The sequence below is a fragment of the Anguilla rostrata genome, chromosome 8, assembly GCF_018555375.3.
Source record: "Anguilla rostrata isolate EN2019 chromosome 8, ASM1855537v3, whole genome shotgun sequence".
NCBI classification, from domain to species: Eukaryota; Metazoa; Chordata; class Actinopteri; order Anguilliformes; family Anguillidae; genus Anguilla; species Anguilla rostrata.
In genome coordinates this window covers 32,717,212-32,733,357 of record NC_057940.1, presented here as the reverse complement: position 1 = coordinate 32,733,357, position 16,146 = coordinate 32,717,212, and the positions used below count along the sequence as shown (strand labels likewise).

Here is a 16,146-nt window from a genome sequence, read left to right as displayed (position 1 = left end):
CATCAATAATAATATTCACCAAGGCTTGATCACAAGGGGATCTTTGTGGTGCATGGGGATGTTATGCAGTTTGTTTTTTGGCTTTCCTTTCCTTACCCTAATGCACGCACAATCAAAAATGCACACAAGCACACTTCCACTTATAAACAGTTGCCATCAATTATGAGAGTTACTCAATCTAAGATAATGCCATTGAGCCCCTCACATAGCATGGCACTTTTTCATTTATCTTACATGCTGCTACTTTATTAACCAGAAGTCCATTATTGTTATCCAATCAGACAAAGAGAGGGAGAGATGTTTCAGAGATAAAGGATTTTCCTCAATGAGTACTGCAGTGAGACGTCTGGCTCCACATGCCCCAGACCCACAGGCTAAGGACAGTGTGTGTGTGTGTGTGTGTGTGTGCGCGCATGTCTATGTGTGTGTGTGTGCATGTGTATGTGTGTGTGAGTGTGTGTGTGCAAGTGTATGTGTGCATGTGTATGTGTGTGATTGTGCATGTGTGTGTGTGCGCGCATTTATAATTTTGAACGTACATGTGGGGGTGTGTCGGTGACTCCACTCCCCACAGTGATGGTAATTCGTCGTGTCCCACGTAGCGTGTGGCGCATCTGTGCGCGTGCAGCTCTCCCACATCTGCGTCAGTGTTGTGCAAATAGATGTCAGGACGTGTAGCTGAGCGCTGGGTATTTAAGGGCCAGCCGCTCGCTTCTCTGAGAAGTTACCCACATCCACGCTCACCCTCCCTTCGCTTGGCTCCTCTGACTGCACGTCTATTGAAGGTACGCTTTCTCGACTAGGATAGGTCTGTGTGTGCATGCCTGACCCTTTGAGAGCAGGGGCTAGTAGAGATTCATTTTGGTTGTTATTTTGATGTTTTCTGTTTTTTTTTTGCAGTGGACCCTTTCTTGTGCTTGATTCAGCTTGTCTGTGTGTGGCACAGTTGTTTTCTTCAGTTTCTTCGGATTGAGTATTTTAGGAAATGAAAGTGCCTACATGCTAAGTGTAGGGCTTCACTGAACAGTACCGAGAATGCCTAGAGAAATTCTGAAGTCTAATCAGTGCGCTGCTGAAAAGCAGAACATTTTCACATGCAGCTTTGTATATTGATGGTCAGATGGAAAACAGTGATCACATGTAGACAATGACCAATTTTCCTACCGTATGATGACAATTGAATGCAATTTTAGATTAACATTTGTAGGGACATAAATTGGGACAAGAATTAGCGAGTGATGTAAAAGTCTCTCAGGGTTAAATATTTTATTCATTTCATTGTGGTTTTTTCATTTTTGATATTTTATTTTTTTTCCCACTATTGTGGAATGTGAAATTGAATTGATCAACATAAATGTATTGAACTGAATAATTATGCTTGACGTGTTTTAATCTTTAAATTTGATCAATCCTTAGACATAGTATTTGTTTTGTGCGCTTCCTATCCGAGTGTATGATTCATTTAAAATAGTTTGTATTATTAATATTATGCCATGGACAGAATGTGCTTTATTCTTCAATGTTGAGTGAAATTACATTGATACCAGATCGAAATGCAGATTTCTTTGACATAACGTCATCCTCCATTCTTTTGGAGAGAAGAAGCATTTTTCTCGGAATTAAATAGGCTGTTAATAGGTGGAGAAAATGCAGGTCTTGTGGATTTTGGACAGTAATTGACCTAAAGCTCACAGTACAGCCTGAGTGAGACTGACATTTCCTTTGGGATCTCACTGACAGAGAATCTGCTCTCAGTCTCACACTCCCTCATGGAGCCAGAAGAGACGGGATTATTATATAATTAATAAATCAGAGGTTTCCTCTTTTGGTTTCAAATGGCATACATAAATCAATGGTGCGCTTGGAAATGACTGGGCTTATTTTTCTCGTAAGGGGTGCAAATTTTTACCTTCCTGTAACTTTACATATTCCAGTTGGCTTCTGCTTGAATTTAGCTATATTACAGTTCATCTTCTGATTCTGCCATTTGCACTAATGGAGACGTATTGCCTATATGAATCCCCATTTATATTTACTGCAAATGTCTGCAAAAATTAATTTAATGTAACATTATTGAAATATCATTTGATCAATTAAAGTTTTTTTTTATATGAATAACATTATCAGTTATTAGTTCTGAATAACCCCAGAGCGGGAGAAGGGTGGATGCTTTTCTGACCTCCATCCTCTGCCCCCTCCGCTCGCAGCGATGAACGGCGGGATCTGTGTGTGCGTGCTCCTGGCTGCCCTCTCCAGCAGTTGCCTGGGTCGCCCGCACCCCGCGCCCTTCCAGGAGGAGGGCAGGCCCGCCCCGCCCCAGCTGGACAGCGGCCTGTCCGAGCGCCCCCGCCACGCCCGATCCACCCCCCTCGCCGGCCAGATGAAGCCCTTCCCGCAGCCCGAGGAGGACCAGGAGGTGAACCTCAGTCAGCTGCTCGCCAGACTGATGTCCAGGAAAGGTGGGTGTTCATTCAGAGTTCATTCAGAAAACCACAGTTTTCATACTAGCATGGAGTCAGTTACAGCCAATCTGTCTTCCGGGCAATTAGCTGAGAAACTTCACTCTTCATTCGGAATGACCTTCACATGAAGGGTTTGCTGTACTCGTATGCCCCTTTGTGTGCTGAATAAATGTTAAAAAAGCACAGCTAGTGCACATTGCAAACACAGGATTCACTGTGGTCTCAGAGAGCTAGTCTACATGTCGCATTCAGAGAGAATTATTGATGATATGTAGAGAAGTCTGTGCCTCAGAGTCATTTCCTTACATTTATGGAAGAGAAAACATCTGACAGCTTCAAAAGGAGTCCATCTGTTTTTCTCTCTCTAACTCTCTCTTACTCTGTCACTCTCACTCATTCTCCCTCACTCTCTGCCTCTAACTGTCACTCCACTGACTACGCGTCTGCTGGTTAACTCTCAAAGGCTGACAGTAGACACCTAATTCCAGGTTTCAACAGGTTATTGCATACGCCATGCATAAGCTCTGCTCCACAAAACACTTTTTTTGTTGTTGGTAAATTCAATAATTAGTAAAAACAATAAGCAACATGGGCCTGCATTTGAGCCGCGCATAGCAGTCAATAGCACTTTCAGCTAGAGCATCATTATGTACAGAATATTGTGTTTGAGAACCACTTGACTTATAATGGCACGATAAGAGTCAGTGCGCTGGAAAGAGCATTTCAGCGGTCGTACTTTAATAGTTTGGCTTCTGGTAAATGGCAGGCGGTTGTGCTTGCGTGACAGAGAACAAAGTGTCTCCAACACAATGGGGAAGAACAAAAGGGCCCTGGGGCGAGGTTCGGATGAAGTCGGTACGCTGCTGACGTAGCGGACAAACCCTTGCGGGCCAGGTGCAGAAGCGTTAGGAATTACCCCCCTCAAAAAGCCTGTTAAATGGTGGGTGGGGTGCGTCACCAATTTCAGGACCAAGGCCAGCTCACTCTTAACGTGGTGTCCGTTACCAGAATATAGACATGTCTATAGGAGCTGATGCTTGTCTGACTAATTCCTTGTCCACTGCACATGCAATTAGGCCACTTTAAATGGATTGTCTTGAACAAGTATCATTCGATCCATGTTTTATACAGCTCAAATAAACATCTAAAATGAGAACAGACGTCATAACTATTATATAAACATCTGATACACTCCCCACATTGGGGTTCTATTACAATTGCAGTGCTCAGCCATTGCAACTGCTATATAATTAGGATAAGTGCATGACAAAAACATTTCATGTTTGCTTTCTTTCTTAGCCAGACTCATACACATCTGTGATTTGGGAAGCAGATCTATATCTGTGAATCTTTGGGCTGAGTCAATTACAACCGCCTGAAGGGAGAAGAGCCGAAATGGCTCCAAAGCAGCAGTATAGCATGCATCCCCGGAGGGGTTTCGCCAATATCTGCTGTCAAATTTCATAAATCCAGTTTAATAAATAAGTGTAAAAGAAAAAGTGGTTGGGTTTGCAATGGCAGTTTCACTGCAGGCATTGTTGTTAACAGGTGCTATATTTAGTTATTTAACAACTGGGAAAATTTATATTTTATGAATTGATGAACAAAGGTTAGATTTGAACAATGGGGACGATAATTTAAAGGACATTTAAAAACGCTATCAAACAGGCTTGTCTTATTGGTGGTTTGTTTTCCCCTATGAATAACGCATTAGAAATTTACTTCAAAAGACGTGTGTGAAAAATAACATGTCGCAGCCATGCATTTTTAATTAGCCGAGATATTGAAAAAAGACGACGACACATCTCTCACACAGCAGACAATTAAATATGATCCCAAGTTTCTCTGTCTCAGCCCATGGGTGAGAATAGATCTCAGTTTGTTTGGCAGGGAGAATATTGCTGGTAAGTCATCCAGGTCAGATAAATCTATATATCTCTTTAAAATAATGTTTTAATATGCAGAGCCATTACACATATGTCAGCTGATCTCCAGCAAACCACAATCAGCCTCACCGGCAAGCACAAATATAAATAATTCAGGTACCAGTTTTACAACGGAAATTCAAATTCTCTTCATCCATTTAAAATGTTAAGAGCAGACAGGTTTGTATTTGTAAAATATGGTACCGGTGTGGCCTGAACAAAGGTTTTCAGTGAAACTAGCGTGCAAAGAAGACAAACAATGTCCCAATCCCCTAATATGCAGTAGGTACTGAGTGTTCCATTGCGTATGCATGAAACATCACCCTGTTGCTCAACCTAGCACACTTTGTTTTGAATTTCAAAGATCAGTGTTTTCCCTCTATTTGTAAACTTTAAAATTCATACGCCTTTCAAACAGCACAAAAACATGAATTGCAATTATTTGTTTATCATTTTGTGGGCACACCGCCACATCTTTAGAAACAATATAGAGTGGGGAACAACACAAAGGCCTTTTGATATTTTCAGTTGGAACCATTATTTTTATAATGAGGCTCAGTTGCACCATCATCATTATTTCTGTACACCCCACCCACTTTGATGGTAAAATAAGACCAGGTATTCACTGTGTGTTGTTAAATACAGGCCTTCACCCCTTTCATTTGACATGGGCATGGAGCTTATATATTATTATTATTATTATTATTATTATTATTATTATTATTATTAAGCTTAAAAAGGTCTTTAAAATGCATTTATTGTTGTCTTTACAATGTAAATCCATTAGTCAGCCCACTGCAGTATGTGTATGTAATAGGACTCCATCATACAACAGCTCCTCATAAGACTTTTTTTTAACATTGAGGGAAAGAACATGTCATTGTCATTAGGTACCTTGTTGGTTTTTTAAGGACTTTAAAGTCAGCAAAAGCAGCCAGCGTTTGTATAAAAAGTTCACTAGTTTTAAAATGATGTACCCAGTCATGTTTGGGAATCACAGAGCTCAAAGAGGTTGTCCTACCTACTAGGACCAATATCTCTTCTTATAAGCTATGCGCAATTAACTAATTACCACACAATTATGCTGTTTTCTCTTGTACCTCAAAGCAGCTTCATATGTCCTTTTAATTCTCCATAAATAGTGTTGTTAGAATTCCCTGCTCGTCCTATATAAATTGATAATCGTGCATGAAAAATATTCCAGTGAGTTACTAGGATATCAGAAATCTCACTAAATCCGTATTTTGCTATCACTGGACCAAGCAATGTAGCTAGTTAGTAACATGTTTGGTAAATATATTCCATCTAGTGCTAGCTATCTAGCTATTGCTAAGTTTTGTGTCATTGCAGTCTGTTGCTCCTAGATACCTCTGAAGGGTGTTGCATGGTTAGAACAGCAATCAATCTAAAAGAGATGATGTACACATGTGCATGAGACAGCCAATAATGTAAATAATATTGTTGCCACAATATATTTTAGGCAGCATCAACTTGTAGTTAAAGTGATTACCACACAGCTATTGTAGCCACCATTTCATAGATGCCAGAGTTTGGTGTCTTTTATGTAAAAAGAGCTCATGCATGTACTTGAGCACATACAAATTCAGACTCTTTTTGACCCATGTGATTCACACTCAAGGTCCAGGCAAAATAGTTAAAACATACAATAAACAACAACAGGATTGTTTAATGGGTGATATAAGTAATTATACATTACACATTTAGGGATATGTTCATTTATGCATAAACCACCAGTATTCCATCACTGTTATTAATTGGGTAATTAGTTATTGTTAACTATCCAAACTAAGGGTATTGGAACAGTTTCCTATTTCCTATTTCATGAATCAGGGAGGTGGCTATCTGTAGGCATGGGATCACTTGTGGGGAATTTAAAAAACGATGGCGCCCATGGTGCAGCAGTGATGCAATCTGATACGCTGCTCTGCGGAGAAGCACTAAGAAAAAACCCACAGAGTAATGGAATGGCATCCGGCTCATGTCATACAGCATGCTTTTACGTTCCTCACTCACGGACCACAGGCACTTCCTCCTGCTCCTTGTGAGAAGGATTCTGCGAAACTCATATTTAAGCCAGTTTATTTAATCCAGTAGGCAGGCATGCATGTGTGTTCCATGTAGGCCAGCTGTATACTCTACATTCTGTATACTCTACTGAAGAAACTAAAGCTTCAAATGAAAGGTGTATACTGAATTGAGCAGTTCTGCAAGATGCTTCTGAATAAAACATGAAGCAGTGACGCTGAGGGACTATTATCCTATGTAGGTAACTGTTATTTCATAAAGTAAAGGTATATTACATTACAGAAGTAGTTAAATGGGTGAGACTGCAGTTTACAGTGGCTCCATGCAAAGGTAATTCAACTCTTAACCCCATTTCAGAAAAGTAAGGGGGAAGCAAGACAAAGACTAACGTCTCATGATTCCTCGTCAATATTAACAAAGGAACAAACACTCCCTCAGCTGAACAAGATGATTTGTGCCTTAAATATTTATCAAACCAAATGAAATCTAGGCTGGCTGGCCATTATGCAGCAGAAATGATGTAGCCTGGTGTTTGAACAGGCCACAGCAGGCTTATCTATACATCAGACAGAACTATGGAAGAAACAAACAAAAACACTGCTATCTAGCTAACTCAAATGTATCAGTTCAATTTACCTAGAGATTCAGTTTACCTTAAGGTCTGATGTCACTCCAAAGCACCATTCCAACCAACCATTTTATTATTCCTGAGACTGTTATTGACATAACGTCAGTTGAGCAATCAGTACTTAAACAGAACACACACTAGATTCAACAATCGGCCATCACTCACCTGTACCTGAGTCATGATTAAAGTCAACACATTTCTCATAGGAGGCACTGAGCAACCATCAGTCAGAGTTAGAGCTACCTGTGGTCTTAATGGAACACTTATGGTAGATTATTGGGAGTAATCCAATAACTGTTGACCAAAAGAGCCTCAAAGCAGTTTGCTACAGACCTATACCGTACCTTTCCTTACTTCCTTTTATTATTCCGCACACCTGAAAGATGTCAAGTGCAAATCACATTGCACAGTTCAGCTCCCTCTTTCCTTTTCTTATTCAGACTACCAGATACAAATACCTCCTCAAAGTAAACTCTGGCATGTCTGTCACACAGCAATGGAAATAAGAGAGAAAACAATATCATAGCAGTAATAAAAAATTTAATAGACGTGCTAAACCGAAACCCCTGTGCCTTACGTTCCAACAAAACTCAATAGACATTCTTCTTTATATAGGGCTCAAGAGAGGAGGATGCTGTCTCCAAGCATCATCCACAATTATTGCGGAGTGTATTACAATGTTACTGTAGGCTAAATATCTCTAGATATTTAAGCGCACATTGTAAAATATTCTGCAAAAATGCGTAAAAAAGCTGCAGTTCTTTGGAAATGGAATCGCAGGACTGCCTCAACCTTTTACCTGTGTTGCTGGACCTCAGTGTTTTCTTTACAGAATATTTTTATTAACGTCAGTGTAGTGCCTATTTAACAAAGCACTTACCATTGTATTAACAGATTTACCATATGAATAAATGTTCCACAGAATCACAAAAGTAATTGCACACTGGTGGATCACATTCACAGGAGCACATACTTTTGTGCTTGGCTGAACTAAATTAAAATGACAGCTTTCATCAGAGCATTGGCTCAGGTATCACACTGTCAGGAGGACAGAAATCGTTGAAATAATCAGAAGGGAAGGAAAGAGTGAAGGAAAGCCCCAAAGAGGATCAATAAAGATGTTTTGAACCTCACTGGACCCGTCTGTCAGGTGCATACTCGGAGGAACAAACACCCCAAGGCTATTTTCCTCATTCGCGAGAAGAAAGAAGGTGAGACCAGGAAATGAAGAAAGAGGCAAAGTTCACGTGAGACTTCGCCCACTCCGAGCACGCTGTGCCGAGACTTGAGGGCGAAGGGGGCTTTTCTTTTTTCCTAGAGTGCACTTCCTTGACAAAAAAACCAAGGCACACATCTCGATGGGCCCCTCTAGACTAACTGTCATCCCACCCTAGAGCCATTAACCTGGTATGTTTCCGTGGTAATGAAGGCCAGGGCTGCAGCAGATGAAATATTAATGGACGGTCGGTGTGGGCGTAGCCGGGCCCGATCGCACAAAGGCAAACAGCGGCAGCGGCCCTTTCCTTACCGGCGGGAGGCGTCGGCTGCCGATGGGCCGCGGGCGTAAATCACTGCGCGGGGACGCCGGCCCTCTGCCGGCCCGATGAAACTCCCCTCCTGGCGGACTGCGCCTGAATTATTCAGCGCCAGCCCTCAGGAGCCACGGTGGGCGGAGACGTGTCCGTCCTAACCACTTCTCCTCAGAGGACCAGAGGGACCAATTGCCACGGGCTGCAGCGGAGGAGACGCAGTGGAAACGTAATACCGGCTGACGCGAGTCACTCTCGCAACACTTCCCGGCGTCGTCGCGGCACAGCGTCCACAGGTTGCCCCGCGTCAGAGTGACATTTGGAGAGAGTTATTTTGCATGTTAGCTTTGGAGAGACAGGCAGACCACCCCGAGGCAGACTGGTCTGCTGCGAGATTCATTTCACTGTCCAATTTGTGCTTTCCCACTAAAACTCATTAGTGGTGACCTTGATTTGTTTCTCCCTCCTATGGCTGTGTCAGGGTAATTAACCAATGAATAAATTACATGCTGTGTAAGGGATGGATTTCATGTCGCCTACTGTTTTCCACGCCTGTTGACGGTGTAGGTGGGCTACCCTGACATCGTAAAAGACCTACTCCCCTCATTTATCAGTGTTTGTTTTCCAGCGAGATCCACGTTACCTGATTGAATCTGGAAAATGCAGAACAGGTCCCAATGATTCTAACTTAAATTCAATATAAAGACATTAACGCCAACACAGGATCCTCCCCGTTCCGCAAGATGTCAGTTCTGCATTTTCTGGTTGTACGTTCTTCTTAAGTAGTCAACAAGCACTTTCTTCATATAGCTTGGTTTGTAGCTCGCTGGATTTATGTCTATTTCATTGTAAAAAGCTCTGTACCAGAAGGAATTGAAGCAAGATTCTGGTCAAGACTGCAGTCCTCTAAGCATTGATCTCCTGCTCTACAGTTCATGTGTGATCATGTGATCATGAAGGCTTGTAACCTGGCTTTTTAAAAAGGTCACAGTTTCAAATTGCGCATGGGTATAGCATCGAGCAAAGCTCTTAACCCAAATGCCTTGGGTACAGCATTCAGCTTTATACATGGATAGCATATATTATTGCGCTGTTCTGCTTTAAAATGTTTCTAAAAAGCATAAAGTATAACAGCGCTGCCATACTTGTCTGCACAGAGTGACACGTCTCCCCCTTTCTTTCTCCCCCTCCAGGATCCTATCGTAGGAACTCCACGATGAACAGCCGGTCCAGTGGCCTCAGCGCCAACCACAGAATAAAAGACAGAGACTACCTGGGCTGGATGGATTTTGGCCGCCGCAGCGCCGAAGAGTATGAATACTCTTCATAAGACCAGCTCTCTTCACCGAGGGATAGAAACCCACATCAGTTCTTTGTCTTTGGAAAAAAAAATCAGTGTCTCAAAAATTATATTTATTATGTATTTGATGTACATTTGTTTGTAAAACTATATGATGCAATATATAAATACATATACATGCCAAATTTTGCAGAAACAGCGAGAAACAAGGTTCCTTTTTCTGATTTTGATTCATATTGTTGATAGAATATTATTAAAATCATTTAATTATGAATACTTCCATGCAAAGTCCAGTCTTGTCCTGTTGGCAGAAGATTGTCAGATATTCAAGAATAAAACAGGTCAGCATAAAACATTTGCACGACATACTGTAAACTTCTCATGACTGGCCCAAAAATGGAAGCTCACACATGGATCATTCCACTGTGCTATTTTTACAAGATATTCTATCTCTGTACTGGATTTTTTTCTTATTAAGAACAGATGCTCCACATTGCTCCACAATGTACCATCAGCCCATTGTGTACATGTGTACATTTTAAAACAGCAACAAAAACAACAATCACTGCAGCTAAAAAATATTTTTACAGCCCCTTCAGTCATGGGAGATTAAAAATGATTAAGCTTATTTCTAAATATTGAATTGCGATGGTTTTAGGTAATATGCCGTACTAAAAGGAACCGAGTCGCATTACCATGGATTTACGAGCTGATTTTCAGGGATAACTAGGCCAACTGAGTCAGGCGGTCTTATTAGGCTCTGAACTAATGAGAGGATTAAGACTGTGCTCTGCCACAGGGGGCCTCGACAGATATGGATCATGACCGCATGTCATTGATGCAAACTGTCAATACATCGCTGTGAAATGAGATGCTCTTTGCATATTGCTTACTACATGTCCTCCAAGGCATTGCAGAGATTCCCATAAGGCCCTAGTATTGGCTGTGCTATTTCTGCTGGTTAGCACTGGACACAGATCCTGTAAGTATGGTCACTGGAAAATTTCTACCTTTAAACATGGTACCTGTGTGCAGCATAATTATATTAATTAATAGGTGCAAAAGCAGGAGGAACATGAACTGCAATTTCACAAGCATTAAAATGTATGAATATTTTCTATAAACTGCTCAGAATTCAGATATTAGAAAATGAGAAAATGGGGGAATTCTGGTGCACGAAATTGGAGGTCTGCTTATGTCTATGAATATGCTGCCCCGACCATGCATTACACCAGATCACACAGGCTATCTTAAAGTGACTGATACATTTCCACAAATGGCTGAGCTTCACAACCATGGTAAAAGAATTCCAATAGACCTAATACCAGTACACCTGAAGGTCCCCCAGTTTTGCTAAAATAATGTTTAAGATACCCAAGCATGGTATGATAAGAAAATAAAAACAGTATGGAAAGTTTCTGGTTTGAGGTACACAACTTTTATAAATCATTCTTATTTTCTGGCTACATACAACCCATCACTTTCTCTGGGGTTAAGTTTAAAGCATTTCCTGATATCCGTTTGAAAACTTGAAATTGAGTTCTAGTTGGACAAACTGTAGAACGGTAGAGACCTTTTTTCCCCTTGGATGTGTCATCCACATTGATATATCGAATCCTCCATTTTAATAATTTTACATCTGGGCAGAAAGAACCACTTCAGAAAGATTGAAACTCCAGGCTATGTACTTGTAAGACACAGACTATCATGTGTACTTTTGGTGGAATTCCCCTCTGAGAATATGTGCTATGAATCAGTTGTTTTATTTTATATACTAATTCATTTCTGAGAAGCAATCTGCTGTCTGTCTGTTGCAGTTTTTACCCTCTCTCGGAACTGAAACTGGAAACCTGCAGGACCCATTAAGGACATAATTCTCATATATCCAGCACCAAATTTGACAGGACTGCTTCTCGTGTAATAATGATAACTATTACTGCCTTGACGGACACAGCATGTGCAGTAGACCAAAGTCTCCAAAGCTGTCAGTTTAAAGATACGTTTTTTTTCTTTTTCTCACCCTGAAATAAAAATGTTCTCTCGGCCAGCGTGTGTCTGTGGATCGATGGGCCTCCATGAATTTAGATGAAACTTTGGCTGGCAGTGCCTCCTTTGCACAAGGAAGGACAACAATGAGGAGAGAACAAACAAATCAATGAATTCACAGCCCTGGTGAATAATTCAGCCTGTGGGGCCCGATGAGATTTAAAGAGGAAGACACAAACAGAAACTGCCAGGATAAAATTAAATAGCTGCCTGGGAGATGGCAGAGGGGTAAATGTGTCACGCCTTCTTTAAGAACATGATCAAGACACGGCGTGTGTCCAAAGAGAGGAGAAATACATGGCTGCAACGAGACAAGTTCAAAACCTTTACCGTCCTGCTAATGACGTTCAGTTATATTGCGAGGAACAAAGACTTCATTTAATCATCGCGTCATATGCGCATGTGCCAAAAAGCCTGATCTTTATTAACAACCCATTATGCACAATGAGCATTTCAATGGACATGCCTGTAATTGCACAATTAGCTGCCATCTCTCATTGAATCTTGAAACAACCTAATCAGATGAAGCAATATTTGTAATGTCAGAACTAATCTGGCATTGGCGAGGGGGTAAAGAATATTGCACCATCTCCTCAAAGCTCATTCTTTCATAAATGTAAAAAAAAAGGAGTATGACGCGATACAATTTATTTAAATTTCAAATTATGATAATTACATTTTACATGCCTTTTGTGGATGCAATTGGAAATGATATAATTGTTATAACCTTCAAATCACAGTCCAAAATGAATTTTGACTGGAAAGAAGTTGAGTGAAATGATCAATCTGACTATATAAATGAATCCACATCGATAAGAGAATATGAAGATTTTATATTTCTCTTCTTATTTCATGCAGAACAATAACAAGAACCAGTAATCAGCAAATTGATTGGGATTATATTATCAATAGCCTTGCGTGCAGTTACAGAACTAGTACATCATACATCTGTTTAACATAACAGGCATGTGCAAATCAATTTATGCAGCCCTTACTAAGTAAATGTAATGCATCCATCCACCTTTAATGTAAAATGATATTGTGGAAGCTTTGTTTAATAACATTACTTTCATTAGTTTGCCCAACACGGCCTCCTAATTTATGTACAATATATTCATTTATATAGCTGTATATACATATATATATATATATATATATATATATATATATGCAAAAGTAACATAAATGAAACATTGTGTTTAAAGGAATGGCAGCATTCTGTGAATTTCGACCTGCAACTATCTGGTTATAAGCTAAATTCTCTAATTGCATAAAATCCTCAGTCAGAATGTAGCACTTCTTAAGGAAGGTGGCTTCTTCTATGTTCTGTACTAGGGTCACTAGGCTTACAGGTTAACCTCTATAAAGACCTTAGTTTATTGCAGGTCCATCCACTAATACATATCCTTCCTTACTGTATGCCGAGCAATGGGAAGGAATTTTTCATTCTCGGGCGTGAGTGCCTCGGAGGTATTGATTCGTGGGAATCGTTATTGTGTTACAGTGGATTATCCAACCAGAAGGCCAGGCAAGCAGCAGAAGCGGTCAGAAAAATTTCTGCTTTTCAAGGATGCACTGGATAATGCCGGAAGGTTCTTCCTGAAAAGCTACAAAACATCATTACGTTGAAAGGCCAAAGATCTTTATCGTGAGGGTTCCCATTGACTGGTCCCAGCCCAGCAAGGGAATAGACCTTGTCCGCATTGAGTTAGAGAAGAGTGGTTTTCTGCCTAGTCTGTCAATTACATGCAGAATACAGAAGAAGAGAGTTACGCCACAGATCGGAGAAACCAAATCAAAGCCATGCTACACACATCAAATACAAAAGGATTCGCCAGTGGCCACAAGCCAACACAGCAAAGAAACAGAGAGCAGACAGCACACACCATTAATATCTGACAGCTTCCTGCTTTGAGATGGTGCATTTCCTCACTCAAAACATACTAGATGTTTATCTGATAACGTTACAATTAGGAGCAGAGCATTTTAACCATAATTGGAGACACATATTGATAAGTGCATGGAAGCCATCACAGACAGAAAATCAACATTACAATATATTGAAGCACACATGGATTTATGAATCTTATTTCAGGTAGAGGTTCCCTTGTAGAGCTATGCCAATAGGAGGTGTACATGCAGGTGGCTTGTGGTTCTGTGCAGCAGCTTGTGAACTTCAATTACATTTCAAAAAACCTCTCACGCCACATTAATGCTCTGGTTAGTTGGAAGTACAGCAAGCACAGCCAATGACCAAATTAGACTGCATGGAGTTGAGTAAGATACTCTCCTCAGGGTGATGCCAGAAGTGTTGAATTAGACCTTACAATCTGTTAAATCACTGACACACGAAAAAACCTTTAAAAAAACTGCGTAACAAATCCTTAACAAATGTACATTTCCTTTGTTAGCGTGTGGGCCTTCTCTATGATGTGGGCAGGTGAACACCTTGGGGCCTTACCTTGCAAACCAGAGGATGCACTGGGGAAAAAGTCCACAGGCAGACATGCATTCTGGGAAAGCAGGACAGGGGGCGGGGGCAGAAATGTCTCCAGCTGGTTGGGTCTGGCTCTTCACTTCCCCCAGCTATGATCTGCCAAGACAGGACCATTTTTCAATTTCCCAAACATTTTAATGTACTTGCATCATTGAGAGGATGACGGTTCTCAAGTAGGCCTAATTCACATGGAGATTGAGTAGGTGGCCTTTAATCTGTTCCCCCGGTGATATGGCGGGCATCACAGGTGATCACTGCCATGAACAGAAGGGAGGACCGCCTCTGCTTAAATCACATTTTAAAGCAAATCAAATCCGGGCAAACATTTACTGGCCGTCCATATTTATAACCGTCATCTACTACGTGAATGGAATTACTTACTGTGTAAGGCAAATTGAGTTCAGAGCAAATTAATGTTCCAATTAAAAGCAAAAATGTCTGAGCAAAAGCAAGAGCTGGCAAGTGTAATGGTAAAAACATCCAGGAAAGAATCCTTCCATGCACCATGTGTTTTGCAAGCAGTCTGGCCACTCTGATCTCTAATATTTATTTCTGTGGTAAATCTTTAAAAATGATATAAGGTTCTATTGATATTCTCAAGCCCTATGTAATGTAATACATCTATAATATTCAACGGGGTCTTCTTATAAGATTGTAGACTAGTATAGAAGCCCATTCTGAAGAACAAAGCACAAATATATTAATGATGCTCATTTTATTTGTCGAGATGAAGAAAATAAAGAGTAAACGATGTTTAGGCTTCAGTGTCAAATCCCAACAAAGAGAAGTAACGAGTGCATTTCACTTGTGTATTCATACCTATTGTAGATTGGGCTATGCCCTACGCACTTTTAAGGACAGCCTAACATGCATGTTGCAGTGCCCAGTAGCACTGCCTCAGTGAATCAGAGTACCAATTAGAAATTTCCATTTTTAGTATTTTTCTATAGTTTAACTATACAATTTAACTATACATTTCCGGTTAATAGGCATGAGAAAAATTGTGCTTCATTACTACAAAGCTTTAAGATAATTGGAATCACACTGTCATTATTTTCATTTTTAGCCTGATCAAACATCAAGTACATCCCAATATCTGTCATACTTCAAAGGATTTTAAGTGGCAAATCTGCAGTGCTCAACGGAGGACGCGCGTAGCACTGTGCCGCCACCGTACCTGAATCATTCTGTAGTTGTGACGCTCCCGGTTCACCTTTGGGCAAGGTTATCGAACCTGGCGGGCGTCAGTAAATAACCAGCTGTGTAAATTCAAATAGGAACACAAAAGAAATGTGTAGGCTATACCAGTCGCTGTGGACGAGGGTGTGTGCGAAGCAAATTATGTAATGCCACTATAATGGTTCGCTTTTCAGGGCTGACTCGCACGCATCCAGCGACAGGGAAGCCACTGACGGCTGAGTAGGCGCCGCTTGTTCACTTTGTTAAACTGTCAGACTGTCATGACTGCCCCTGTGCTCTGTACACACAGGAGGCGGCGTGGTGATGTGCGTGGTGATGTGCATGGCGAACAGCGAGGCCTCCCCAGCAAACACGCGAGACACTGTGCAGCTCTCCCAGTGATCCTTTCACACAGTTCAGATATCGGGAAATACGTTTCGCAGCGTGTGTACAGATAGGTCAGCTGAATTCACTTGAATTCAAGATGCTATTCTGCTTTGAATGCACAACCTTACTCCTGAGTAATGACAGAAA

General features: G+C 41.0%; 1 protein-coding gene across 1 annotated transcript; it reads left to right on the top strand.

The window, feature by feature from the left end:
* The first annotated feature begins 618 nt into the window (after window positions 1-618).
* On the top strand, window positions 619-11,050 carry LOC135261452 (cholecystokinin-like). The gene is made up of 3 exons (XM_064347768.1): window positions 619-785; window positions 2,208-2,459; window positions 9,784-11,050. The coding sequence occupies exons 2-3, from the start codon at window positions 2,210-2,212 to the stop codon at window positions 9,918-9,920; spliced, it is 387 nt and encodes a 128-aa protein (XP_064203838.1). The 5' UTR covers window positions 619-785; window positions 2,208-2,209; the 3' UTR covers window positions 9,921-11,050.
* Window positions 11,051-16,146: the final 5,096 nt, after the last annotated feature.